This window comes from Mirounga angustirostris, unplaced genomic scaffold, assembly GCF_029215605.1.
Source record: "Mirounga angustirostris isolate CCGP_5_RB_7025 unplaced genomic scaffold, mMirAng1.0.hap1 SCAF_13, whole genome shotgun sequence".
Taxonomy (NCBI): Eukaryota; Metazoa; Chordata; class Mammalia; order Carnivora; family Phocidae; genus Mirounga; species Mirounga angustirostris.
The window spans coordinates 16,053,891-16,080,189 of NW_026991721.1; the positions used below are offsets into that span (position 1 = coordinate 16,053,891).

At 52.5% G+C, this 26,299-nt stretch overlaps 1 protein-coding gene across 5 annotated transcripts in view; it reads right to left on the reverse strand.

Annotated features, from left to right (window-relative positions):
• PRDM11 (PR/SET domain 11) overlaps nucleotides 1-26,299 on the reverse strand; it is an 86,159-nt gene that overhangs the window by 19,932 nt on the left and 39,928 nt on the right. For 4 of the 5 annotated variants that reach the window (XM_064576602.1, XM_064576601.1, XM_045893852.3 and 1 more), the window contains one exon: nucleotides 10,021-10,088. In XM_064576602.1, coding sequence (XP_064432672.1) covers nucleotides 10,021-10,088 — 68 coding nt within the window. Of the gene's footprint in view, nucleotides 1-521; nucleotides 2,720-5,714; nucleotides 6,137-10,020; nucleotides 10,089-26,299 lie in introns of those variants that run through there. The other variant, XM_064576604.1, reaches the window with a different exon arrangement.

Below are 26,299 nucleotides of genomic sequence, written 5' to 3' on the forward strand. Positions count from 1 at the left end.
CTCTCGGAGGACAGGGTCTTGCCTGTGACAGACAGATACCAGGATCAGTGGGGAGGTGTCCCCCCAGAAAGTTCATGCCTCAGGCTGGTCCCTGAAGTACACTGGCAAATGGATAGCCCCTGACCCTTCTGGAGTCTCCTGCCAGAGATGGTGACTTTTTTTTTTTCCAGGACCCCTAACAATTTTTAGGGAGCAGAAGGTAAAATTCCCTCAGCCACGCCCTGCTTGTGCTGTGCAGAGACTTTAAACACGGCTGCACGGTTTCCTATGTGGCTGCTTTGTCTCGCTCTGCTCCTCGGTTCCATCCTTTTCCTCACGGGGCCAGCTAGCGCGGCGCCCGACACAGGGCATCTGAGTACTTTGGGATTCGGGAAATGCCGACGGCGCTGGAGCCCCTCTGGCCGGCATGCTTTCCCTCAGTCATCTAAGCCCTGCTCTGGGGGCCTCGAGGTTTTCACAGGAAGCGAAGAAAGAGAATATACACCAAAGAAAGATCCTGGAGACCGGGTGCGTTCCAAGTGTGAGATCAATTTCTTTTTATTGCCATCTTAACAAAAAGACTCGGGAAGGCAATCTTGGATTCCAGCACTGGAGGGCAGGGGAATGCCGGGCGATAATCAAGCCACTGGGCTGTCGGACAGGGGAGTGTGCGGTCTGGGGTAGCAGGAGCCCCCAAAAGAACCAAAGAGTGGGGAGATGGAGCTGAGGCCACAGGGACATTGCAGGTGTCCCCCACGCTCTCGACATGGGACAAAGCGTGGTCTGGGTTTAGAAGCAGTGCTCCACAAACAGCCAGAGCAGGCACTGGGGAGAGCGGCCCCCCCCGGCCCCCGCCATGGCTCTAGGGGGCAGACGTGGGAGACGGTGGGCCGGGGGGTGCAGGGAGGGGCGGGGGGGAGCAAAGAGGACACAGAGCTGAGCTACACCTGGGTCAGAGCTAAGCTTGCAACTGCCAGCCCACCTCGCTCGCTGGCTCGAGGAGCCTGCCTGTCTCTCCGCACTCCCACGTGAAACGTGAAGCTAGAGATGTGTGTAGCTGATGCATATGCAGCCCAAGCAAGCGGAGGCAAGGCATGCTGGAACTTGGCTGGGACAGGCGCCCTGCTGGGCTCTTCTAGAAGCCAGAGGAGGAGTCACCTTGCAGGTGCCGAGGCTTGGGCCCTGCCTCTCCCCCGCGCCCCGGCCGTCGGCCTTAGTGCCAGGGCGGGGCCGGGGACTCACCTCCTAAATACTACTACTGCCTCCCGCGGGCACCCAGGAGAGCAGAGTCAAGGAGCAGCGCCCCTCCCAAGCCCGGATCTGGCCTCTGACGGGGCTGGGGAGCCGGGCAAATCCACAGACCCGGCTTCCGGGCCTGGCGCCCCCCTCGCCCCACCCCCGCCCCCTGCCGACTAACTGTTGTGTCATCTGTCATCTGTGAAATGCAGGCGATGCTGGTCATAACGGTGACAGGAAGACCGGGCGTGGCCGCGTCTCTGGCTGTCCCCAGAACCCACTGAGATCACACATCTGCAAATGCAGGGAAAGCATAAGGTGCTCTAGGAACGCCAGGGCACCTCCTCCTTCCTCCGACGCCATCCCGTTCTTCTCCCCATTCCACACAAAAGGCAAGCACAGCAGCTGAGCACACGCACCGCAAGGGCAAGCGGAAGGCCAAGGCAGGGGCACCACCCGCCGCGCTCGGAGCCCTGGGGAAGGAGAGGACGGGCCCCTCCTGGGAGGGCTCGGCTCCCCCTGCCCAACCTCAGGCTTCAGCCCCTTCGGAAGCAGCAGAATCAGGGCGCAGGAGGCGGCTGTGGCAGCCCTGAGGTTGGCAAGCAGGATTCCATTCAGATGCTCCCCGCTCTTGCTACCCTCTTCCCCACGAGGCCCGCTGCCGTGGGCGCAGACCAGGAGGAGGCCGCCGCTCGGGCACAAGCAAGCGTCAGGCAGGCAACTTTGCCCACATCTTCGGCATCGGCCAAAGATGAGGGCCTGGGGCTGGATGCACACTCTGTTGGAGCCCAGGGCCGCCGACCTGCGCGTGGGGAGGAGATGGCGGTCTCCCCGGTATCCTACAGGGGTCATCGGTCCCAGACATGAGAGACCGGCTCCCGTCTCGAGGCCAGGCACCCGTCCTCCATCTCTCTTCCTCCTCCTGTAGACTGGCTGGGTTAGAAATTGTGCTTTCTCTTCCGAGACCTGGTAGTCCGTGCAGGGGCCGGTGGCGGGGAAGCCTGCGGGGGCTCTGCCGGGGGCGCCTCGGCCTGAGGGGTCGAGCCCGTGGGGGCTACCCCGTCGGGCCCCCGCTGAGACGCCCGAACTCCGTCCCGGATCTCTGTCAGCGTCTGGCACATCTGACCGACGCGGCTGGTCAGCTCGGCCATGGTCTGGCCGATGGCGTGCATGCTGTTTGCCATGTCCTGGTGCACGGTCACCAGCTCCCGGCAGATCTGCTGGAACGCCTCAGTCTGCTGGACGTGGGCATGGGGGAGCTGCCAGTCAAGGCCTGTGCTGGGCGCGCTGGGGTGTGGCCGAGGGGTCCTGCAGGCGGCCTGGGCCTGGGGTGAGGGCCGGGGTAGGGCCTCCGGCTTGGGGCCCACCATCTCGGACTGGTCTGAGGAGGAGGAGGAGCGGAGCAGGGTGGGCCTGGCCAGGTGGGCCTCTTCCTCCGCGGGCTGCTGCAGGGGCACCCGCAGAGGCTGCCTCGAGGGCCCGGGGGCCTCCTCATCTTCATCATCTTGGGGGATAGAAACAAAAAAGGGCAAATGATTACAACAGAGAGAAAGGGGGCAGCCCTGGGCTTGGGCCCACCCCCAAGTCACTCTCCAGTCCCCCTGCCCTGCCACCCCTGAGCCTCATTCAGCACCTGCCTGCTCCCCACCCACCCACAGAGACGCCCCTGCTCCCCAAATCCCTGAGGCATGCGGGCCAGGCGCCCCTGGGGAGTAGGGTGGGCGTGAGTACTGCCCAGGCCCCCTTCCTCTTGCAGGAACGGCACCACTCTCGCGGGAGAGCCCAGGTCAGGGGACTTGGAGAGCCCAGGCCCAGTGACAGTGGCAGGTGGACCCCGTGGCTCCCTTCATCTCTCTGTGACTCAGTTTCAGCAGAGCAAGGATGGTGCCTGCTCTGTCCACCTACCCAACCACTTGCCTACCTAGCAGGGTTGTCAAGGAAACTAAACAAGAGAGCGGACAGGAAGGAGCTTGGCAAAGCCTCATGAGCCACACCTGCCAAGAGGCGCTCGGAGCGGCCGCGTCCGCCTTGCCTGGGCCCCCTTGTGGCCTGGCAAGAATCTGCAGCTCTAAGTGAGCGCAGGGGGCGGCCGCCGGCTGGAGCTGGGAGGCACGGGGTGGCGCGGGGGCGACAGTCAGACTGGAGGGTGCAGAGCAGGAGAGCCACCTCGACCCCCCAGGTGGGCCACCCGGGAGTGTCTGATAGCTGGCAGGCGCCCTCACACAGAGGGCTCCCCCTCGCAGCCAGTCACAGGGAAAGGGGCCCAGCCCCTGCACACGCCGGCCTCGGCTCTCTTGGGAGCAAGGTTAGGAGCTGATTCCCATGGCAGGAATAAAAGATATACAGGTTCCCTGCCTGTCCCAGAGGGGCTAAATTCAGAACCACCCCCAGGGGAGGTGACGGGGAGGACAGACAGACTCATCTTGCCCCCAGCCGCACGCACGCCTCCCCAGGGTTCCAGGGCCTCCCTTGGGCCGGCTGGGGAAGAGCCCAGTTACTCATAACCACACCTGGTGGGACAGCTGCCATCCCCCCACCCCGGGGATCCCAGGACCCCCATTCTGGCAGGGCAGGGCTGGAAGGAGAGGGCGGGGCTGAAGTGATGGTGCTCCCTTCCTTCCAGGGCCTCCTTCCACACAGCCCCTGGCCTCGTGCTCTAACAGCTGGTTGGCTGGCCGGGAAAAGGGGGCTGGCCGAGCCTGCAGGGGAGGGGTCCCGGGCCCCCTGCCCAGCCCAGGTCACATTTGGTAACCTCATTACCTTCCGTCTTAGGGAGATGGAGGAGAGAGCAGGGCAGGATTTAGGGAATGGACTTCACTGGGTTCTAGGCCCCCTTCTTTTTCTCAAAACTGGGTGGAATCACCCTGAAACTTAGCAAAACACTGATTCACAGGGAGCTGGCGGGACCGGGGCTCGAGTCCTGGTTCTGAATCTAGCTCGGGGGCCACCTCTGCTTCTGGAACTCAGCTGCCTTGTCTACATAGCAAGGAAGTCAGACTGGATGGTCTCTGTTCCTTTCTGAGTCCTGAAGAACTGACTCCGAATGGCCACCTGTCAGGAGCCCTAGCCAAACAGGAAATTAGCACAATCCCAATCCCAACAGCGAGGGGCCTTGGAAGGGAAGCAGGGTCTTTGTGAACCACCTTCCCGGGGCTGGCCAGCCACTGACTTCCCTGGAGTCCTCCCACCCTGCTCCATCTCTCAGAGGCCGGGCTCCGGTTGGGACTGTGGGCCGAGGGTGGGCAGTGGGTGTGTGCAGAAGCCAGAACTGAAGGGGGTGCAGCCCCAGCACGGAAGGGTCTTGACTGCTCCCCCTACTCAGGGGAGCCCCAACTCGAACCACAGCCCCAACTATAGGCTGCTGGGCCCAGAGATGACCGCAGTCGGGCCCCTGGCATCCAAGTCCCTCCCAGGACACAGGAAGCCCAGGAGAATGGGGCAGAGAGACGTGGAGGGGGTGTGGGGGCAGTAGGGACGGGGAGCGGACCTGGTGAGACAGGCAGATCTCACCAGAGCCTTAGCGGGGAAGAGAGAGGCAGAGGACCGTGAGGAGTGGGAGTTGGCAGCATGGCGCAGAAGCTCAGCAAAAGAACACAGAAGTAAAGACGTTAGGAAGAGAGAGAGAAAGAAAGGACTGATCGCCCCCCCTGCCCCCCCACTGTGGCCTGGGCCCTGAAGACTTGGCTGGCTTCCTCCCGCGCCCCCTCCCCCGCGCCTGCTACACTGGGTTTCCCTGGCTCCTCTCTGTCCTGGAACGTGCCAAGCGCCTTCCTGATGCAGGGCCTCTGTACATGCAGTTCTGGGCCTGGAGGCTCTCCGCTCCCCTCCCCGCGCCCCACGCTGAGGCCCAGTTAACTCTTACTCACCCTCCGCCTCTCAGTTCCACTCCCCACTCCCCGGGGAGAGCCACATCCTCAGCCCCTGGCCCTCAGACAGGGCTGCTACGGAACTGGCAGGGCCAAATGCAAAATCTGAATGCAGGACCCCTTGTTCAAAGACTGTTAGGAACTTCAGGAAGGCAAAAGCAACTCGTTAAAGCCGGGACAGTGCCCTTGTGAGCGCAGAGCCCGAGGGTCACTGTGCAGGTGGCCAAGGTCATGCACCCAGGAAGTCAGCGCCGCTCTCAGGACCTCCTGCGTCCACCCTTCAGCCCTTCCTTACGACTGTCCTCACACAACGACTTAAAGCTCGTGTATTCCCACAAGTCTAGGGACGACCCAAGAGCAGGGCCGGTGTAGGTTTTATATATACAACTCTGTCTTCCCAGCTCCCAGCACAGCTCCTGGCACAGAGTTCAGGAAGTATTCTAGAATGAATGAACGGAAAGGGGCGGAGAAGACAGAGCGGGAGAAGGAGGGAAGGGTGCATGGGAAGACTGGATGACACAGAGAAGGACAGAAGAGAGGAGAAGGTGAGGGAAGGGGGCAATGGCCGAGGAGGAGGAAGAGGCTGGGGAGCAGGCAGCGGGGGCCCGGGGAGGGGAGGCCGGCGGTACTCACAGCTGGTCGAGGGGCTGTCGGTGCCATCCAGTTCTGCCCTGGGGAAGTTGTGCCCGGAACGGGCTGTGAGCAGGGTTGACTCGATGGCCCTCTCGTGGGCAGTGAGCATGATGGTGGGGGCCCGGCCCCCAGCCCCGGGGCCCGACAGGGACTGCTGCATGAAGGCCAGCTTGTCCTTGGTCCTTCGTTTCATGTCATCCCATCTGTGCTTAATGTCCTTGACGGAGCGGGGGACCTGGCTGACGGAGGTGATTTTCCGAGCTATGCCTTCCCAAATCTTGTCCCTGTCGGCATGGGACAGCCGCATGGTCTCCCTCCCAAAGAGAACCGCTTCGTGGTGGGTCACCTCCGTGACCAGAATGTCCAGTTCCTCCTTGGAGAACTTGGGTTTCCTCTTGCGCTCGGCCAGGGGCGCCACATTCCTTGGGTTGAATATCCCACAAAGCACAATTGGGTAAATGACCGTCAGGGCGGGTGGTCCTCCTCCTTCCTAATTGCCGGCCCCCAGCTGCGGAGCCAGGAGGCACCTGGGCACCCTCGCCCGCTCACCACCACCACACCCTCCTCCTAGCGAGAGGCCCCTTCCCCTACTCCTCGGAGGGCAGGAGGGCGGGAGGGGTGCGGCGTAGTGGGTGGGAGCGCGGCCCGAGTCAGACGCCTTCGGTGGCAGGCCCTGCCTTAGCCCTGGCTAGCTGGGAGAGCCCGGGCTGTGCACTCAGCCTTTTCCAGAACCCTCTCCCCGGCCGGGTCAGGAGAAGCAAGCACACGGACCTGGGGGTCGTTACGAGGGAGGGGAAAGCAGTGATGTCCGAGAGCTTTAAAGCCCTCCGCAGGAACAAAGGGTCCTCACTGGGGTTGGGAGCAGGCCATTGCCTCACAGATGGCTCACAGGAAGAATATTTAAACAGGGCGACTATTTACAGCGGGCTTCCCGGCGTGTGGCCTCGCTGGTGACGCCCGTGATTAGGGTGTGGTCACAGAAAGCTCTCTTTGTCTCCCTCCCTGGCTCCCAAGTGCCCCCCAGGCCCCCACCTCTGGGTGTGTGGAGGCTCCCCTCCGACTCCAGTCCTGGCTAGCAGCAGCTCTTCTGGGGTCGGCCGCTGTGGCCTTTTGGCCGCTCGGGGGTAGGACGTGAGCAGTCCCTGAGCACCCACCGGGAGACAAGTTCCACGCTGACGGAGGCCAGGAGTGACCTTGGCTTCCATCTGCAGAGTAGCCAGGGGCTGCTTGACTGACTGAGACCTTGAGCAAGAACCACCCAAGAGAGGAACCCAAAGGGGAAACCCGGAGCCCGAGTCACTCCTCCGGCTGCTCCCCTAACCTCGGCAAGAGGCTAGGGGGCACAAAGATCCTTCAGCCCTCACCTCCCCACCCCACCTACCCAGAGCACCGTGGCTCAGGGTCAAGGAAGGCTGGGGCTTTGTTACCAAGCCAAGACAGCGCCAGGGGCCCGGGCCCCGCACTCAGAGCGACCTGGAGCTAGACGCCGAGTCTCCTGAGCAAACCCGCCTCCCCCTCTATAAAATGAGGGTGCTAATTCTAGAGTCACCTTCCAGGGCCGCCAGGAGGAATTCCTGAGGGGTTTTTCAGTCTCACCACTATTGGCATTTGGGGCTAGAAACTTCTTTGTGAGTGGGAAGGGGCGTCCCGGGCCATATACGACGTTTCTCAGCATCCTTGGCATTTACTCGCAGACCTGTGACCACCCAACATGGTGAGTGGCAAAACAGCCCCTGGTTTCAGACCACCGATCTCATGAATGCAGAGCCCCTAGCATAGGGATGCCGTAAAGTCAACACTCATTACGTTGATGCCCGTTCTCTTCCCGGCCCACCACTTAATTTTTTGAAAAAACTCACCAACTCCATCCAATCCCGCACAAGACCCTAAGTTGTCACAGTACAAGAGCGGATGTCTGCACACAGGAATGAGCAATCGCAAAAGGAAGCTATACATTAAGGGGGAAGGCAGGTTCCCAGCACGAACTGGCTTTCCCCTCCAACTACCACCAGAGGGACATCTCCGTGGCAACAAACCACACCCCCAACCCCCACCTACTCCTTGAGTGTTGAATGAGAGGGGCCCCAGCAGCTGTGACTGCCCTGGGGCCATCTTGCATCAGAAGGGGCTGGCAGACAGGACAGGATGGGCCGAGGACAGACCCCAGGCCAGCAAGGCAGCAGAAGCAGAACCCACCCCACCCACAGCCCAGGAGGCCATGCTTTCGCCTGGGCCCTTGTGCACAAGCAGAAAGAACATGGGCCCAGAGGTCAGAGACAGGTTCCAGTCCTGGTTCCGCCCCTGACGGCATGATCTAGCGTAAGATCTTGCCCTGCTCTGGGCCTCGGTGTCACCGCTGTAGCAGGAAGGGCCGAACAGAGGAGGGGCTCTCAAGAGCAGCACGTCAGACTCGCTATGGAGAGCTTTAGAAATACCAATACCGTGGGCTCACCCTCGGCCCGATGCAGTCAGAATCTCTGGGGCGTCGGATGATCGCTAAGTTAGCTCAGATGATGTCTTTCCCGAGGGTTGTGGTAAAGCCTCTTCCCCAGGGTGAAAGATGAGAGATGGGTGGCATCGAGGCACAGAATCCGCTCGGCCTGCAAAGCTTCTGGAGCCTCGGAAGCAATGGTGCAGAAAGGCCCTGAAGCCAGACTGCACTCAGACACACTCTCCTCTGCTTGCCTAGAGCCAGGCGGGAGCCACAGGGAACAGAAGCCCAGGCCGGTGCTCCGGTCCCCACTTCTGTGGCCCTGGTCACAGTGCCCTCAAATGCAATCCTGGCCCCTGGCAGGGCCCAGCTCAAAGGCCCCCTGCTCTGTCATCTGGGCCCGTGCAGCACATTCTCTGTGCCTTCATTCGCCAACTGCAGCTGAAAAAAACCAATTTCCACGGTGGAAGGTGGGAGTCCTGGGAGGACCGGGAGGGCCAGACCATCGAGGGCGCCCCGTTACACGGTCGGCTCTGCAAGTGGGTGGGGACTTACAAGGGCCGAGCTGACACTGGCACCGGGTGGTCGGGCTGAAGGCGGTTAGGACTGTGTCCGTGGCCTTCTCGGAGGCCCCTGCAGGGCACCAGCGCACCAGAGGATGTGAAAGGGGGCTAGAGGGAGGGGTCCACCTGTCCCTGGGCACCTCTGCTTCTGCTCCTGTTAAGTGGCAGTGAGAAGAGCCGCCCCGACAAATAAGAGGACAAATCCCAGCATGCTCTGGAGAGTGTAAGCCGAAGCCCCTCTCGCCCTCCCAGCCCCCCATCCGCAGCTCTCAGGTGGGGAGCACAGGTGGGCAGGAAGGCCCCGGGGAAGGGAACAGCAGACCTCACCATAGCCTCCCCACCTCCAACCAACTTCTCCTCGTTTGCTTGGAAGGTGGCAGAGTTGAAATACAGCAAACGCCCTCTTAGAAAGTTCCTGACTGCCCTCCCTCCGAGCACAACCTCTCCAGCATCCCCCCACCACCACGGGTCACAGAACCGCACAAACGCCCACAGAGGGCCCCATCCGAGGCTCTCCTGCCCCTCCCAGCCCAGATCCACACGCCGTCACCCCTTCTGGGGCCCAGAGAGGGGCACCAAGGACGTGCCAGTGCAAGCCTGAACTCCCACACAGCACACAGACCCCTCTGGGCAGGGCCCTGGCACCCCTGCCCGGGCCAGCAGCACAGACCCAAAAGGAGAGCTGTGGGCTGAGTGCTCAGGTCCAGGCTCAGTCCAGCCACTCCTGGGCAGCCCTGGGCCAGTCTCCTGCTCTCTCTGGCTGGCCAGGAAGGATCCTCCTGGTGCAAACTTCTGTCCCAAACATGGCACGACAGTAAAACCCCTCTTGAAAGTACTCATGCCCGGGCAGCAAGTACCATCGAAAACTGAGCTAGGGACTGTGCCAGAAGCCTCCTTTTCCACGGGGCCACTTCAACAAGTGCTGGCAGCTGCACTGGGATGAGTCCTGCACCCCTCCGGCAGGAGCTGGCCCCGTGAGAGAGGTCAGAGCCCCAGGTGGAGGGACGCCCCCTCCGTGGGGGCAATGCTGCCCAGAGCGGGGGGCCCTGGGCACTCCAGAAACAGAGACAAATGTGCAGACGTTAGGGGTCCCTCTGTAACCCACAGGCCTCCTCCAGAGCCCCCCGATGGAAGGCTGGGGAAGCAAGAGGGTCCCCCAGAGCTCCACACATCCCAAGCCCTGCAAACAGCAGTCCCGGGGCCTTCGGGGGCCTCCACCACTGGAGACCTCACAGGCCCCAGCACACTCCCTTGGCTTCCTTTCCGGAGTTTGGGCAAGGCTCCCAGGAAATCAGCAGAAAGCAGGACTCACCTCATCCAGTTGGCTTTAGTCTCATCTGACCCATCTATGGACTTGTAGCGGTTATTCTTGTCCACAATCTGGAAGACAGAGAGAGAGTCTAGAAGGCGCCACCCTCGAGAGGCTCTTGTGTCCCTGCACTCCTCCCCAAGCCAGGGCCTCCCTCCCTTCGGCTTGCCCTCCTGCTACGATGCAGGACTGAAAACCGAGCTGGGGCCTGGAATCCCATCTCCTTCTCCTGTCCTAACAGAAGACCGGCAACATGGTGGACGAGCCGCACTTCCAGGAGCCCCATACCGCAAACCTGGAAGTTAGATCCAGCCCTTCTTCTCTCCCTCTAGCTTCTGTGAGAAATAGAGGCCAGCGCTGGATGACCAAGCACACGTGAGAGGGGCTTCCTCCTCTCCCCAACCTTGAACTGGTCAAGCGCCGCAGGGCTGGGCTGCGCCCTTCTCTTCTGTAAAATGTCCTGATTTCCTCATCACTCTTGAATCAGGGTTCAGCTGGGTATGGAGTTTGAGGCAGACTGTTTAATTTTCTTTCAGCCCCTGGAAGATTGCCCAAAAGGCTGCCATAGGCTGTTCGGGAAGCTACTGTTACTCTTTTGTGGATAGGCTGTCGAGGGTAAAATTTAAGACTTTCCCTTCATTTTTGATTTAATGCAATTTCCCTCTGTGGTTTTGAAGTGGAGTATTTACTTCCTTAAAATTCTCATTACTCGACGAGCATATTACTTGGTGAAGACATATCTCTTCTTCCATTCTGGGAAATTCTGAGAAACTCCTAAGTTTTTGAGTACAGCTTCTCAGTCATTTTCTCCAGTCTCTTCGTGTAGAACTTCTATTAAACATATTTGGGACTATCCCCCATGTCTTTTAACTACCTTTTTCTATTTTTCTCTCTCTTTTTCTGGGCAGTGCTCTGAGAATATTCCTCAGAACTCTCTTCTGGTTCACTAATTCTCTCTTTAACTGTGTCCGGTCGAGAATTTATCCACGTATTAACGTTCTTCCTTTGTTTTTAAATAAGCAATTTTAATGCAATGAGTATTTTTCATTCCCACAATCTTCATATCCATCTTTTCTTCATTCCACCTCGCTGTTTCACAAAGTCACGTTCCTTCTGTTTCCCTTTCCCAGCAGCATTACTGAACTATAACTGACATATAATGTACGATTTGATAAACTTTGACAACTGTACATACCCATCACCACAATCAAGAAAACAAACATATCCATTCCCCCCCAAGTTTCCTTGTGCCCCAGAATCTCCCCCTCCTGCCTCTCTCCATCCCTCCCATCCCCAGTCCACAGGCAACCAGTGAGCTTCTCCTTGTAACCATAAATTGCTTTGCATTTTCTAGGATTTCATGTAAATGAAATCAAATAGAAGCCATGCTCTCAGCACAATTATCTTGAGATTTGTCCCTATTGATGTGTGTATCAGACTTCATTCCTTTGTAGTGGGAAGCAGTATTCCATTGTTTGGATGTGCCACAATTTGCTTTTTTACCTACTTCTTAATGGATATTTGGGTTCTGTCTAGTTTTTAACTAGTACAAGTAAATCTGCTAAGAGAATCCAGTTATAAGACATTCTGTAGACACACACATCTCCTGTGGGCAGATACCTTGCAGTGGAATGGCTGGGTCACATGGTAAGTATATGTGTAGCTTTTAAGAAACTGCTAGACTGTTTTTCCGAAGCGGTTGCAACATTTTACATTCCCATACAACAGCACCAGCTGGTCCACATCCTTGCCAATGCTTGGTATGGACAGTCTTTTTCATTTAGCCATTCTGATAGGCATGAAGCAGTATCTCATTGTGGCTTTAATTTTATTTCTCTGATGACTAATGATGTTGAGTGTCTTTTCGTGCAGTTACTTGTCAGCTGCATATCTTCTCTGGCGAAGAGTCTAGTCGAATCTTTGCTCATTTTTAAAATTGGTTGTTTTTTCCTTATTATTGAGTTTTGAGAGTTTTTTAAAAATATTACTTTGGATCCAGTCCACCATCAGACATATGATTTACGAATGCTTTCTCCTAATCTAAGGCTTGTTTATTCATTCTCTTAATGATATCTAAGAGCAGAGGTTTTAAATTCAAACAAAAATCCACTGTTTTGTTCTTTTTAATGCGTGTTATCCTTCTTTTATTTCTTCAAGGATCCTAAGGCTGAGACTGCTAATTATCCCTCATTATCTACTATCTCCTTTGTCCATGGTAGCAGAACTCCTGGATTATAACTGGGCACCTGGCTACCTGTAAGAACAGAATACATTTTGGGGTGCCTGGCTGGCTCAGTCAGGGGAGCATACAACTCTTGATTTTGGGGTCATGGGTTAGAGGCCCGTGTTGGGTGTAGAGATTACTAAATAAATAAATAAATAAATAAATAAATAAACTTAAAAAAAAAACCCAGAATACATTTCTTGGTTTCTCTGTTAGCTATGTTCTGGCCAATAGGATGTAGGTGGAAGTGTCATGTGTCAGTCTCCTGAAAACTTCTTCGAAAGACAGCTGATAGATGCCTTTCCACCATGCTACTGGAATGCAGATGTAATGGCTGGAGTTCTAGCAACCAACTTAAACTATGAGGATAATCCAAGCACTGAGATAGTGATGAGCTGGGGTCGAGCTTGGTTCCCTGAGGGCTTAGTGGGACAGAGCCACAACACCAGGCCTAGAATGTATTAATAAAAGAAAATTTAACTCCCATTTAGCTTGAGCCACTGTTATTTAGAATCTCAGTTACTCACAGTCAAACCTATTCCTGATATGGATCCCAAACAGTTATTTTAAATTCATTTTCAGAATATAATTTTCATTTTAGAGTGAATTCGCTTGTCATTGATATTCAGAGGCTGTCTTTTTAACATTGTCTTCATTAGTTTTAGCGATTTGGTCTTGGGGTGGGGGCTTGTCTTTTTTTTTTGACTAGCACTGTAATGTTTGGGGGAAAAAAGGGTGAGGATTGGTCAAAGCATGAACTCTCAACGCATCTGGACTAGAAGCCCCTTTGCCCCCTCCACACACACCTTCTTTACCCATATTCTTTCTCTGGATATTCACATCTACCTCCAGACTCTCAACTTGTTCATTACTCACAATCTTCACCTCAAGCCCCAGCTGATAATATCTGACTTCCCATGTGACTTCCCTTCCTGGCTGTCTCAGGGGCACCTCAAACTTACCTCCCACAACTTACGCCCCCAGGCCCCACCCCCACACCTCTTCCTCTCCTACTGTCCTCATTACAGTATCTGAAATCACTATCTACTCAGGTTTCAAAAAGAAAGCCATTCCTACTACCAAAAACCAAAGAATGGCATGCTTCATATGGGTGAACTGTATGGTACGTAAATTATATCTTGAAAAAGCTGTTAAAAACAAAAACAAAAAGAAAGTTACCCTTCATCCCTTGCTCTCTCAACGCCCCCCATCCCATCCAATCTCTCAGCAAGTCCTGCCATCAGATGTCAAAACTGTCCCTCTGGTTCCACTGCGTCCTGCTTCCATGTTGGTCTGAGCCATTAGGTCTCTTCCGGACAACTACAGGAGACTCTAACTCCCTCCCCTGATGGTGCTCTGGACTCTCCACATTCTTCTCCAAGCAGCGACTGTCATCTTTATGGATGTAAAGCACCTCACGTCACTCATCCAGGATCACCTGCAGCACTTACAATAAGATCTGCCCCCGTGGTCACAGCCTCCAAGGCCCGTGCCTGCGTCCCTCCCTGACGTGGGCCTCCCTCTTCCCCTTCACGGGCTGCGGCCACAGCACCTGACAGTGAGGCTTTACACGGGATGGTTCACTGCCTACGACCTCTTTGCCCCACTCTTAAAAAATTAACAATCAGGAAATTTTTCACACATCCAGAAATTATAAAGAATAATGTGGCCGCCAACAAAAGTGACCTCCAGCCGTATCCGCCCCCCACCTCGCTCGCTTCAAGAAAACACCTCAACATAGTTGAAGACCGTCTCTGCCTCCAACTTCACCCTCTCTCTCCAAGGTTAACCACCATCATGAAGCTGGTGGGGAGCCTTTCCATTTTTACTACACAAGGAGTTTTCTAGAAACAATGTACAGAATGGTTTTGTAGGTTTGTACAATTCACAGATACCCCAGTGAACATATCCTTTTGTACCTTTTTCCCACTGACTTTTGCATGACTGGTCCCTTCTTATCTTTTGGGTCTCAGTTTCTGTCACCTCCTCCTCCGAAGAAGCTTTTCCTGACCTGAACCTAAAGTAGGCTCTCCCTTGCCACTTCCTGACCTCTGCGTGCCGGCCCCCCACAGCATTATCTCTATGACATCACCTGTCACTTCCTTTTAGAGACCTAATTGCATGGTGCAGTTTTGACATTGATGGTGTTCATTTGTCAGCTTGGCCATTGACTGTCTCCCTCACTGGACCATAAGCTAGTGAAGGCAAAGCACCCGTTCATGATGGTGGCCTGGCCCCGGATCCTCCATACAGCACATGGCACAGGATAGAATCCTGGCTGAACGAATGAATGGTTGGCTGAAGAGCCTTTTAAGGAAAAAGTGAATCAAAGAAAAAAAAATGATCTAATGTTAATATTTTAGGAAAAAGGAAATGAGTGGTGTGCTGAAGCTGGCTTGCACTGGCTAATGAGCGCGGACTCTGAAATCTTCCAGAATTTCATGAACCAATTGTTAAACAGCTGTTATTAGAAATTTAATTACATAAACTTACAATTCAAGAAATGGTATTTTGAAGGTAATAAATACTCAACGCTTACCACTTCCTAATTACCTTCTATTTTACTATCATCGGTGTTCTTGAGGGAAATGGCCATCTATTGTGTCTGCACAGTAGAAATGCTATGGAATAGTTGCTAGGGCCTGTCTCTTCCCACCACCCGGTTCAGTGACTTCACGCCGGAACCTTGAAATCGGCCACAGTGGGAACATATACACCATGGAAATCGGCTCGCGTCGCCCACCCCCAACCATCACCACGGTGACTAGCGTGTGTTTGTATGTGCACAGAAAGTCTGGGAAACACAATTTGAGCTCTCAACCCTGGTTACCTCTAGAGGAAAACGAAAGAAGAAAGCAAGATGAGGGTTTTGCTTTATTTGTCTATGTATGAGGCTACACTGCCTTTGTAGTTTAAAATTCTCAGACCAAAAGAGAAAACATGCAGCTCAGGCTCTGCCCCCCACCATCCACACCCCAACAGTCTCCCCAGATGGTGCCCCAGTCCTCAGGGACCTTCCCCTGGAACTTCATAGAACCCTGTACTTTATCATAATATAAATCCCCCTATGTTATCATTTTCTGATTGCTCCTCTCTCTCCTGGGGAAAAAGAAAAGCATCTCTAAGCCCTGCAGCCAGTAACAGGAGGACCCAGCAGGTATAGTTAAGAGCCATGGAGCCAGAGGAATCAGCTAGAATTTCAGCTTCACCATTTATAAGTGAGTGGCCTTGGCCTCCACCGGCCTTGCCTCAACTTCCACATCTGTAAAATGGGGTAAAGGCCAGCCCTCACAGCCCTGCCGTAATGACTCACGTGGGAGGCACTCAGTAGACAGTTGTCATTAGCATTTTGGTCATGACCGCAATCACAATCTCTGGTCTCTTAATGAAGAAACTAATTGTTAGCTATCATTAATTCCGGGCAGTCGGAGTTGTTGTGATCTGCCTTTTTACGGCTTCCACTGGGCAGAGAGGCGCTGGTGGGAGCTGGGAGGGATGCAGGGACTGCCTCAGGCCTCTGATGCTGGCTCAGATCTGGAGGTTTGCTGAGGGATGGTTCTGGCCTTATCTTTCCCACCAAGCAGGATTTTCTCAAACCAAGCATTCATTCATTCACGTAACAGATACCACTGAGGCAGTAGCTACAGTGTCCAGCTCTGTGGATAAAATGATGACCCAGGGAGACAATACTGTCTTTGCTCTCAGAAAACTTCACAGTCCAGGGAGCCACAGAAGAGAGACCACTGTGACAGCCCGTGGGCAGCACGGTGGCAGGCAAATCTGTGGAGAGGGGAACTCAGAGCTGAAGCCGGGATCTGGGAGTCAGTTGAGGACCTTCCTGGGAAATGTGGAATCTAAGAGGAGGTCTTGGAGAAGAGGAAGGTGAGGGCATTCTGGGCAGAAGGAGTAGGAGCGGGCAGGATGACACAGAGCTTACAGATCACGTCACATGTCACTGAGAAGCCCAGGCCACCCTGAGTAGACAGCAGGTTGTGGGCCTCCAGTCCTGAGACGGAGATGGTCCAGGAATGGTCAGCCAGGGCCAAAGGCTCGGGACCAAGCCCACAGAAGGCTGGTCTCCCAGTGTCTCCCTCACCTTATCCTGCAAGGTCAACTCCTTGGCCCCTCTAAACCCAGTACTTCTAGGACCCTCCTGGGCTCTGAACCCTGTGCCATGATGACAGCCTAGGCCTGACTGAAGAAGGGTGGCCGGCACGGTAAGGGATTCCCTTAGCCCGGAGAAGAGGAGGCGAGAGGAAGCAGAGCCGTCATCAAATGTGGGAAGGACCACCACATGGGGGGAGTGGGGGGCCAGGACAACTTATGGGGGCACAGGCCTGAATGAGTATTCTTGTGAGGTGGTGTCTTCACTCTGTCCTCAACGACCTCTAATATTCTGTCTAAAACTCGGATTGTATGATTCTATGTGGACAGAGCCTCAGGAAATAATACAAAACCTGAGTCTGGGCCCCCATATGGATCAGGGTGCTATTTCCAACCGTGCTACTGATTAACAAAGACATCAGTAACAAAATGCCAGTGGCTACCATTCAAAAAGCCATTTCAAGGGCACCTGGGTGGCTCAGTGGACCACTGAGTCCAATCAGTGGACTCTTGATTTCGGCTCAGGTCAGTGGGATGGAGCCCCGTGGGATCGAGTCCTGCATCAGGCTCCATGCTCAGCAAGGAGTCTGCTTGAGATTCTCTCTCTCCCTCTCCCTCTGCCCCTCCTCGCCCCGCTCGCATGCAAGAGTGTGTTTTCTCTTTAAAATAAATAAATAAATCTTTTTAAAAAAGATATAGCCAGTTTAAAAACAAAAACAAACCAAATTTCACTGTGCCATGGACTCTCACACACAGTTTCATGGATTCTCACAACTGTGTGAACTAGCTACGATCATGATTCCCATTTTGTGGATTAGGAAACGGAGGTTCAGGGCCACTAGGTTATTTGCCTGGGGCCACAGAAGAAATGTGTGGTGAAGCCAGAGTTTGTTCAAACTCCCGTCCCTGCTGGTACAGCCCCCCTCTTAAGTACTCTGCAGAGAGATAGGCGTTATCCCTAAGCTCCCTCTAATGACCCCGTCAGAATCAACCAGGAAAGTCCTGGGGACCCCCCTCAGAATTTCCAGTTATGCTGAGGGCTTGAGCAGATTTGCTATGTGAAGATCTGCATTTTAATACAGAGGAACATTCTGCTTGGTGGCAGGACGTCCACTGCTGTCAAGGGTTCGCTGTTGGGCCCCTCTGAATGGTGCCATCACCGGATGCTGCAGAGATTAGATTTTCAAAAAACCTGATTTGCTTGCAACTTTCCAGGAACCCATGGAATCCATAAAGAATTCTGATTTTCAGCCCTGCACCTCTTCTTGGAGCAAAGCAGTTACAAAAATGATTTATGAAGCTATTCACAGTTGACAAAGCACTTCTGCACATCTCAGATGCTCCTCCCAGAATCCCAGGAGGCAGACAGCAAACGCCTCTGTTCTCCAGCCACTTCCCAATCTAGCAAACTGAAATGGCAGAGCGAAAAAGAGGCCGGCCCAAACCTGAACTTGAACTGAACACTTGGGTTGGAAGGGGGGCCTCTGAGGTTATTTAGGCCCTGGCCTCCTAGCCTGGTGTCTACAGATGGGCTCATGGCAAGGCAGAGAGGAGGTCCCTTAAAATGTGCACAGCGCTTTGGGAATATTGGTATATGAGTATAACTTCCTAGGTGACTCCAGCTGCTCAAGAACCTGATCTAACCCGCCCTCACCCCCTTTTAAGAGATAATGGAATTGATGCCTTCTTTTATTGTTCTAAAACTCTTTCATTAAATTTCAAAAAAAGGCCTGGAGACCTGGTAAATGAGGCGTGTTTACATACAATCCCAAATTCCACATCCGGGTTTTATATACTGTAGTATCACTCACCATGCCCATGTGATGCCAACTGGAGACAATAAAGAGATCTGCGATCTGCTCCTCACTTGCTACACACCTGCAGGCAACCAGCCTCAAGACTCACAACTCACAAGGGTATGTTCCAATAGACGGTGGATCCCCATGTTATGCAGAAGAAATCCAGCGCTCTGAGAGAGTTAAGTGCCTAGCCCCAAGACGCACGTCCCTTAAGTGGTAGGAATGTCTGAGTCCAGAGCCCCATAACCAGCTCAGACAGCTCTTCCCCACTCAAGTCCACTCGAGGTCCCCCTGGCCTTGTTACCAGCCTCAGGACCAACTACCCCCTACCCTGGACACACTCAACCTCAATAAATCTGCCTCTTGGTGAAACCAGTGGGTCGAGCCCTTGGGCAAAAGGGCTGGAGTAGCAGCGATGTGAGAAAGGGGCCTGTGGCCAAGGGAAAGTAAATAGAAACAAACTTTAAATATGCTCCAGATGTCAAGGGTCTTCCAGGTTAACCGGTCAGAGGGAGGCAGCTGACAGGGCTGATGTGGAAAGCACCCACAGAGTGGCCCGCAACACAAACAGCACCTCCGTCCCCCATAATCAGAGAAAGGAACAAGACAGAGTCAGAAAAAAAAAAAAAAAAAGCAGAGACCAAAGCAAAGCTCTAGACAGACACAGCATCTCATACCCACGAGGATGGCTAGAATCAAAACGTTGGCTAACAGCCAAGTGTTGACAGGGATGAGGAGGGACCTGCCCTCACAGACGGCTGGTGGGGATGCAAAATGGTCCAGGTGCTCTGGGACACGGTCTGGCAGGTCCTCAGATGATTAAACACAGAGTTCATTAACATGGAGGTCACTAACCCAGCAATTCCACTCCTCAGGAGACGCCCAAGAGAAAACATGTCTACACAGGAACGTTGCACACCAATGTTTATAGTGGCTTTGTTCAGAAGAGCCAAAAGATCGAAACAACCCAACTGTCCATCGAAAGGTAAATTGAGGAACAAAATGTGTTGTGTCCATGCAATGGAGTCAAAAGGCCACAAAAAGGAACAATAATGCTACATACCCAGGGCTAACCTGCCCCAGCATGGGTGTACCTGGAAAACATCAAGCTAAGCGCACGAAGCCAGTCACAAAGGGCCACGTACTCATTCATATGAATTCACAGATCCCCTACGATCTAAACAGGGAAATCTCCAGAGACAGAGTAAATCAGTGGTTCCTGAGGGCTGGAAGGGAGAGGGGGGAGGGGGCGAGTTCAGGTGACACTAAAGATAGAGTTTCTTCCAAGGTGATGAGTGTATTCTACCACTGATAGTGGGTGGTGGCTGCATACAGCGGGGAATATACTAAACACACTCAGTTACACACTTCAAATGGGTGAAATATGTTGTATGTGACTATATCGCAATAAAGTGGTTTTAAGAAATCTGCCAAGGGGCACCTGGGTGGCTCAGTCGGTTAAACGTCCGACTCTTGATTTTCGGCTCGGGTCATGAGCTCAGGGACCTGGGATCGAGGTCCAAGACAGACTGGGCGCTCGGTGGGGAGTCTGCTTGTCTCCCTCTCTCTCTGCTCCTCCCCCCACTTGCGTGCTTGCTTGCTCACTCTCTCAAATAAATAAGTAAAATCTTAAAAAAAAAAAAAATCTGCCCAATATTCATCAGACAAGGAAAAGGAAACCATGTTATACTATCTGCTTGAAAAGTACTCCCTAGAGAAACAGGAATTTCCGTGTGAGTGGGAAGACCAAGGGGATGGCATGTGGGCATTCACATATGGGGTTGGAGATGAGGAGCTGGAGCTTTGGTTAGAAGTCCTGACCCCACGATTAGCTGCATGGCCTTGGACGAGGAATCTGGCCCTTGAAGTCCCAGTTTCCCCATCTGGACAAAGGGGGAGACGTACACCTGTCCGCTAGTATGGCTGTGAGGATACAGAGCTACGGCACACAAATCCTTTAGTGCCCAACGAACAGCAACAATTTGGTGGCTGTTAGAGGTATTGCTGTCCGCCAAGCCTCCCTCGCTTTTGCTGAGGACTCCCCGGGGTCCAACAAGACCTGTCCTAAAGGAATTTTTGAACACCAGAAGACCCCAAGTCCCCTATTATTAAAGCCAGGAAGTTCACTAGAAATTAGTGTCTCTCAAAACGAGCGTTTTGGGATATGTTCTCGAGATCCAAAAGCTCGCTCTAACGGGCGCCTGGGTGGCTCAGTTGGTTAAGCGACTGCCTTCGGCTCAGGTCATGATCCTGGAGTCCCTGGATCGAGTCCCGCATCGGGCTCCCTGCTCGGCGGGGAGTCTGCTTCTCCCTCTGACCCTCCCCCTTCTCATGTGTTCTCTCTCTCATTCTCTCTCTCTCAAATAAATAAATAAAATCTTTAAAAAAAAAAAAGCTCGCTCTAAGAATTTTTAATTCAGTGTTTTCATTAAAAAAAATTAATATACGGGAATCACGAGGAGATTTCCGTCCCAAAGAGTACTGTGCTTGTAACTCGGTTGGCACCTGCGGTTGACTGAATTCTTGGTCCCGGTTCCCGACCCTCCCCATGGGCCTTGGTCATGTGATTCTGCACTGGGCTCTCTCTTACAGGTGGCCAGTACTTCTTCTCCTTGACCTTGGCTTCAGCCGTGTGACTTATCTGGCCAATAGGATGTTAGCTCACACCAAGCAAGCAAAGACTGGAAATGTGCCTGCGAGGGTGGGTTTGCCTCTGGGGCCTCTGCCTTGACCGGGAGAAGAGCTTCCCCAGGGAGCCCCTGCTCCTCCGGCCCGGGCCCAGAACATGGAGCAGACCTGGCTCCACAGTGAGGCGAAAGGCTCGCCCCGTGGCTTGCGGCCCAGCGGCCCAGCCTCATCCAGCGAAATCAGCCCCCCACGGGTTACCAGCAGACACCCCAGGCTAACTGAGGAACTGCAGATAGGCAGCAGATACATGAGCAAGCATGCGAGATTGCAGTTCTACGCCGCAGGTCAGCAAACTATGGCCTGCAAGGGAATCCAGCCCACACTGGTTTTGGATGGCCTACCAGCGAAGAACGGTTTGTGCGTTTCTTAGTGGTTGGAAATAAACCGAGGGAAGAATATTTCATCTTGTGAAAGGTATATGGAATTCAGATTTTGGCATCCGTAAACAGTTTTACTAGAACACACTACACCCGACTATTCTCCCGCTACAAGGGCAGAACTGAGGACATCTAGGGTCCACGGAGCCTAAAATATTTACGATCTGGCCCTTTACACAAAAAGTGTGCAAGCCCAGTTCGATGCCACGAATTTGGAGGTAGCTTGCTGACAGCACAGCTGACCAGAAAACACCACTTACTGCTATCTGCCGTGAGCTAGAGAAAGAAGGGCAAATGCAAACTTAATAAGCACAGGGTGCATTCTGGCAAAGAAAAGGGTAGGGAACAGGTGCACTAAAAGATTCCCCAGTGTTTCAAATAGAGACAAACAAAGAAGATACAGGGGTCACCCGATAAACAGCAATTTTGTTCCAGTGAATGTGTCATCCGACACATTATACTGATTTCATTCATTTGAATTAAGTTGGTTGGTCTCCTGCTCATTTTATATTTGTAAAATATATGCATCTGCCTCTGGTAGCTGTAGCTGTTTAAGAGCTAGAAGAAATGTTGTTTCATCTGCATCTATGGCCTATACCTTTTCAAGTAACACTAACATGAGATTAATGTAACAGTGGGACACTGCTCCCCGCCTCCCCAACACCAACATTAAAAGTCACCTGACCAACAGATACAGGAAAAGGTGCTCAACTTCACCGGCCATGAGGGAAATGCAGATCAAAACCACAATGAGCTATCCGCTCAGGCCTTTAAGAACGGCTAACATCAAGGCGACAGGGGAGATCAAGCGCTGGCCAGGAGGATGTGGAGTGAAGGGAACTCCTGAGCGCTGCTCTGGGAATGTACATGGATGTAGCCACCACGGAAAATAGCATGGGGTTCCTCAAAAACTTAAAAATAGAACTACCATGTGATCCAGCAATTCCACATCTGGGTATATTTATCAGAAAGAAACAGGGGGTGGGCGCCTGGGTGGCTCAGTTGGTTAAGCGACTGCCTTCGGCTCAGCTCATGATCCCAGGGTCCTGGGATTGAGCCCCATGTCTGGCTCCTGGCTCGGCTGGGAGCCTGCTTCTCCCTTTCCCTCTGCCTCTCCCCTGCTCATGCGCTCTCTCTCTCTCTCTCTGTATCTTTGCCTCAAATGAATAAATAAAATCTTAAAAAAAAAAAAAGAAACAAAAACACTTAACGTGAAAAGTTACGTGCACCCCCGTGTTCACTGCAGCGTTATTTACAATAGCCAAGATGTGGAGACAACCCAGGTGTCCCATGGCAGATAAAGGGATGGAGAAGATGTGGTAGAGATATACAACCGAGTAGTATTCATTCATGAAAAAGAATGAGATCTTGCCACTTGCAATGACACGGATGGACCTTCACTGCATGATGCTAAGTCAAATAAGTACAAAGACAAACACTGTATGATCTCACTTATATGTGGACTCTAAAAAAGAAAAACACCAAAAGCTGAACTCCTAGATATGGAGAAGAGATTGGCGGTTGCCAGAGGCAGAGGATGGGGAATGGAGAGTGAAGATGATCAAAGTGAAATAAGTAAGCCCTGGGTATGTAACATGCAGATTAGTGACTATGGTCATCATATACTTAAAAAGTCACCTCAATAGGACACAGGGGAGAAATGCCACCACAGAAGAAGTGCTGAGAAGACAAGGAAAGGTGAAGGTCAAGTTAGGAGCTCCTTTACACTGGAAATACTGGGCCAATCCTAAAGAGTTTTTCATGCTCTTCTATTCCAAAATAATAGATTTTGAGAACAACAGCTCCAGCCAAAATCGGTTCACCAGCATAGGACATATTTGCGGGGAATCTTTGGCTCGGTTTGTGATTCATAACCAAACGACCAGCATTTGTCAAATAGTTATACAAGGCAAGCCCATTTAATGCTTCTGATCTTCAGAGGAATCTTAAGATTGACGTACATACTTTTATTCCTGGAAAAGCTGATATTGAATTGATAGTGTTTTAAGGATCCATCACATCTTAGAACATGAGAAAAGCAACTCTTTTCTAGCATCATCTTCCACTCTTCCTTCCAAGCACACTCTGTACTTCCACTATCCCCTATCATCTTTACCCCCTCAACATCACCCGTGCTCCCTGCTGCAACTCATCCCTCAAAACCTAGTTCAGGCCTAGAAGCAAGGAGACCCCAGTTGCCATGCACACACTTAGTGCCCAGGGATATAGAGTTCTGCACACCATTTCCACTAAAGCAAATTAGGGCTCCTGGGAGAGATGGCTCGAACATCTTTTTGCACCAGAAAGTAAGAGAAGTATGAAAATAATGACAAGGAGCCAGTCTGAATGGGCTCCTGCTGGCCAAATCTAGGGCAATTTAAACATCAGAATGAATAATGACAAGAATGGACTAGAACACACGGGAGAAAAAAAAGAGATTCAAGAGTCCATCCTCATGCTAAAAATAACTTTAAAAATGAGGGATGGGGTGGAGGAGACAGTTGAGCACCTTTCTCTTTCTTTCTTTTTTTGGCAGAAGGATGTCATGTAGTAAATGTAGAATGTAAATCATTTTAAACTATGAATAATAATTGATGATGCAGGCAAGAATCATCAACAGTAATGCTAAAACCACTGGGTAAAAGATAAGACAAACTGACCTCACATGCTTCCTGCTATCTACAGGGAGAAAGACACAACATCCTTTGTGCCAAAAAGCTACAATCTGAATTATCATGAGGAAACAATCAGGCAAACCTAAACTGTGCAACGTTCTGCAAACAACTGCCCAGGACTTCTCCAAAGAATCAATATCTTGAGAGAGGAAAAAAACGACGCAGGGGAGCTGTTCTAGAATAAAGGAGACTAATGAGACATGACAATTAAACGCAGCGTGTGATGCCTGAGTGGGTCCTGGATGGGGGACAGACTGTAAAGGCCACTTCCCCAGGGCGACTGGGAAGATGTGAATATGGATTGCAGTTGAGACAGTATCATATTCACGGTTAAATTTGCTGCATGTAATAATTCTATTGTGGGGACATAGGACAGGGGTCAGCAAACTACTGCTTGCAGTTCAAATGCAGCCTCCTACCTGCTTTTATACAGCTGGTGTTGGCATTTTTTTTAATGATTACAAAAAAGCTTTTTCATATTAACTTCATTTATACGATTTTATGTATGAAATGTAGATGAAATGTGAATTGCATTTGAAATTATGTGATGCTCACATTTGGCTTTCATAAATAAAGTTTTATTGGAACACAGCTGCACTCATTCATTCCTGTACCATCTCTGGTGGATTTTGCCCTGCAACAGCAGAGTGGTGTAGTGATGGAGAGCGCGTGGCCCATAAAGCCTGATGTCTAGAACCATCTCTCAAGCAGCTCAGAACACAAAAAAGAACAAAACCAAACAAAAAAGAACGTGTGTGTGCGTGCACGTGCCTGTCGGTATATCCAGAGAGAGATCCAAGCAACTGTTTTAAAATGTTAGCAATGGGTAAATTAGGTGCAGGGTGTGTGGGTGTTTCTTATACTATCCTGATAACTTTTCCACAGAGTCTGAAGATTTTAAAATAAAGAGTTAATAGAAATGAGCAAACAAGCATGGAAAGTATCTGCTCATACGTACACAAATACACACACAAGCCAACCTGTCTCAAATGTTCCTTCTTTTCTTCCTGGACAAGCCCATTATTCGTCCCAGACAAGCCTGTTATTTTTGCCTTCTCTGAGCTCTCCCCAACTCGGTGACAACTGCCAGCTCCCACTGACATCTCGCAACATTGCAACGGTCTGCCTCTACTTCCCTCTATCCCCTCTATCCCTCGGGGGTTTTCAGCCTCTGTCCTGGAGGCTGTGTCACGAGCTTCGGCATGTCCAATTTCAAGTTTCAAAATAAATCTCCATTTGACCACGGAACTTGAAATGAAAAACACTGGAAATACCACTTCACCTCGGGTCCCCCCAGAACAGCAGGAGTCTCGCAGGTGGAGGGGCTGACCGACAGCAGGTGAACAATGCCACCATATGGCGTCCACATTATAAGGACCCCCGGGAAATCTCCCGTCCAGTGTCAGTACCCAGAAGGGCAGACTCCCCAGGAGCTAACTAGGGACTTTTTGCGACATGGACACTTCTGGCACTGGGAGCTGACCAGGCCTGCCTTTTCCCCAGCGGCTGCCAGATTTGGACCCCCTATAGCTAAAAGCGCATACATGGGTCATTATGGTCTGCAATTTTAGCCTCATTCCTGGCTCTGCTTCGGGTCTCCGCCCTTGCTTTTCTTTCTTCTGTCTCTCCAAGTTTTAATATGCTATGATGTTCTATTTTATGTGTCCTGCTAGGCTACCCTAAATCCCTTCTGGAACAAGACCGAGTCTAAACGAGAAATGTAAATAGACACCCTGTGCTGGCCTCCTCTTTCTTCCTCCCATTACCAAACCACACGACTGCCTGCCCTCCCAAACACCTCAGGCCTGCAGCATCGTCACTGGCTGCCAGTGGCTGAGGGTGGCCTGGCAACCCTGGCAAGGATTTCTGGGATTTATCATTCCCAATAAGATGAGAAGGCAGAGGAAGGGAACATTTCTTTTCTAAGCAGCCAGAGATGAGGGCAAAACTCTGGCAGAGGAGGCCAGGCCGTGGAGAGTTGCGAAGCGGACATGGCCACCGGGTCCATCTAAACGCAGGCCCTGGCCCCTGGGACCAGCTTTCCTCTGGGTTGAGGGGAGACAGAGAAGGAACCAGTGCTGGGCAGAAAGGATGAGTAGAATAAAGTCAACCGAGGCCAGCAGGGAGGCATAGGGGAGATAAGGAAGGAAGGAGGAGAAGGCCCAGGAGGCAGAACCGAGAGGGTGGGTTCTGGAGTTGAGACTGCTGGGTTGGAACCCCGGCTCAGCTACTCATTAGGTGTTTAGCTTTGTGCAGAATGACTTCCCTCTCCAGGTCTCAGTTTTCTCAGCAGTACGATGGGTAGAATAGTTTCTACTTCACGGGGGGATCAAATGAGATCATGCTGTCAAGTGCTGAGCACAGACCCAGAAACATCGTAAGTGCTCAAGAAACGGGAACTGGTGCTTATCCTTA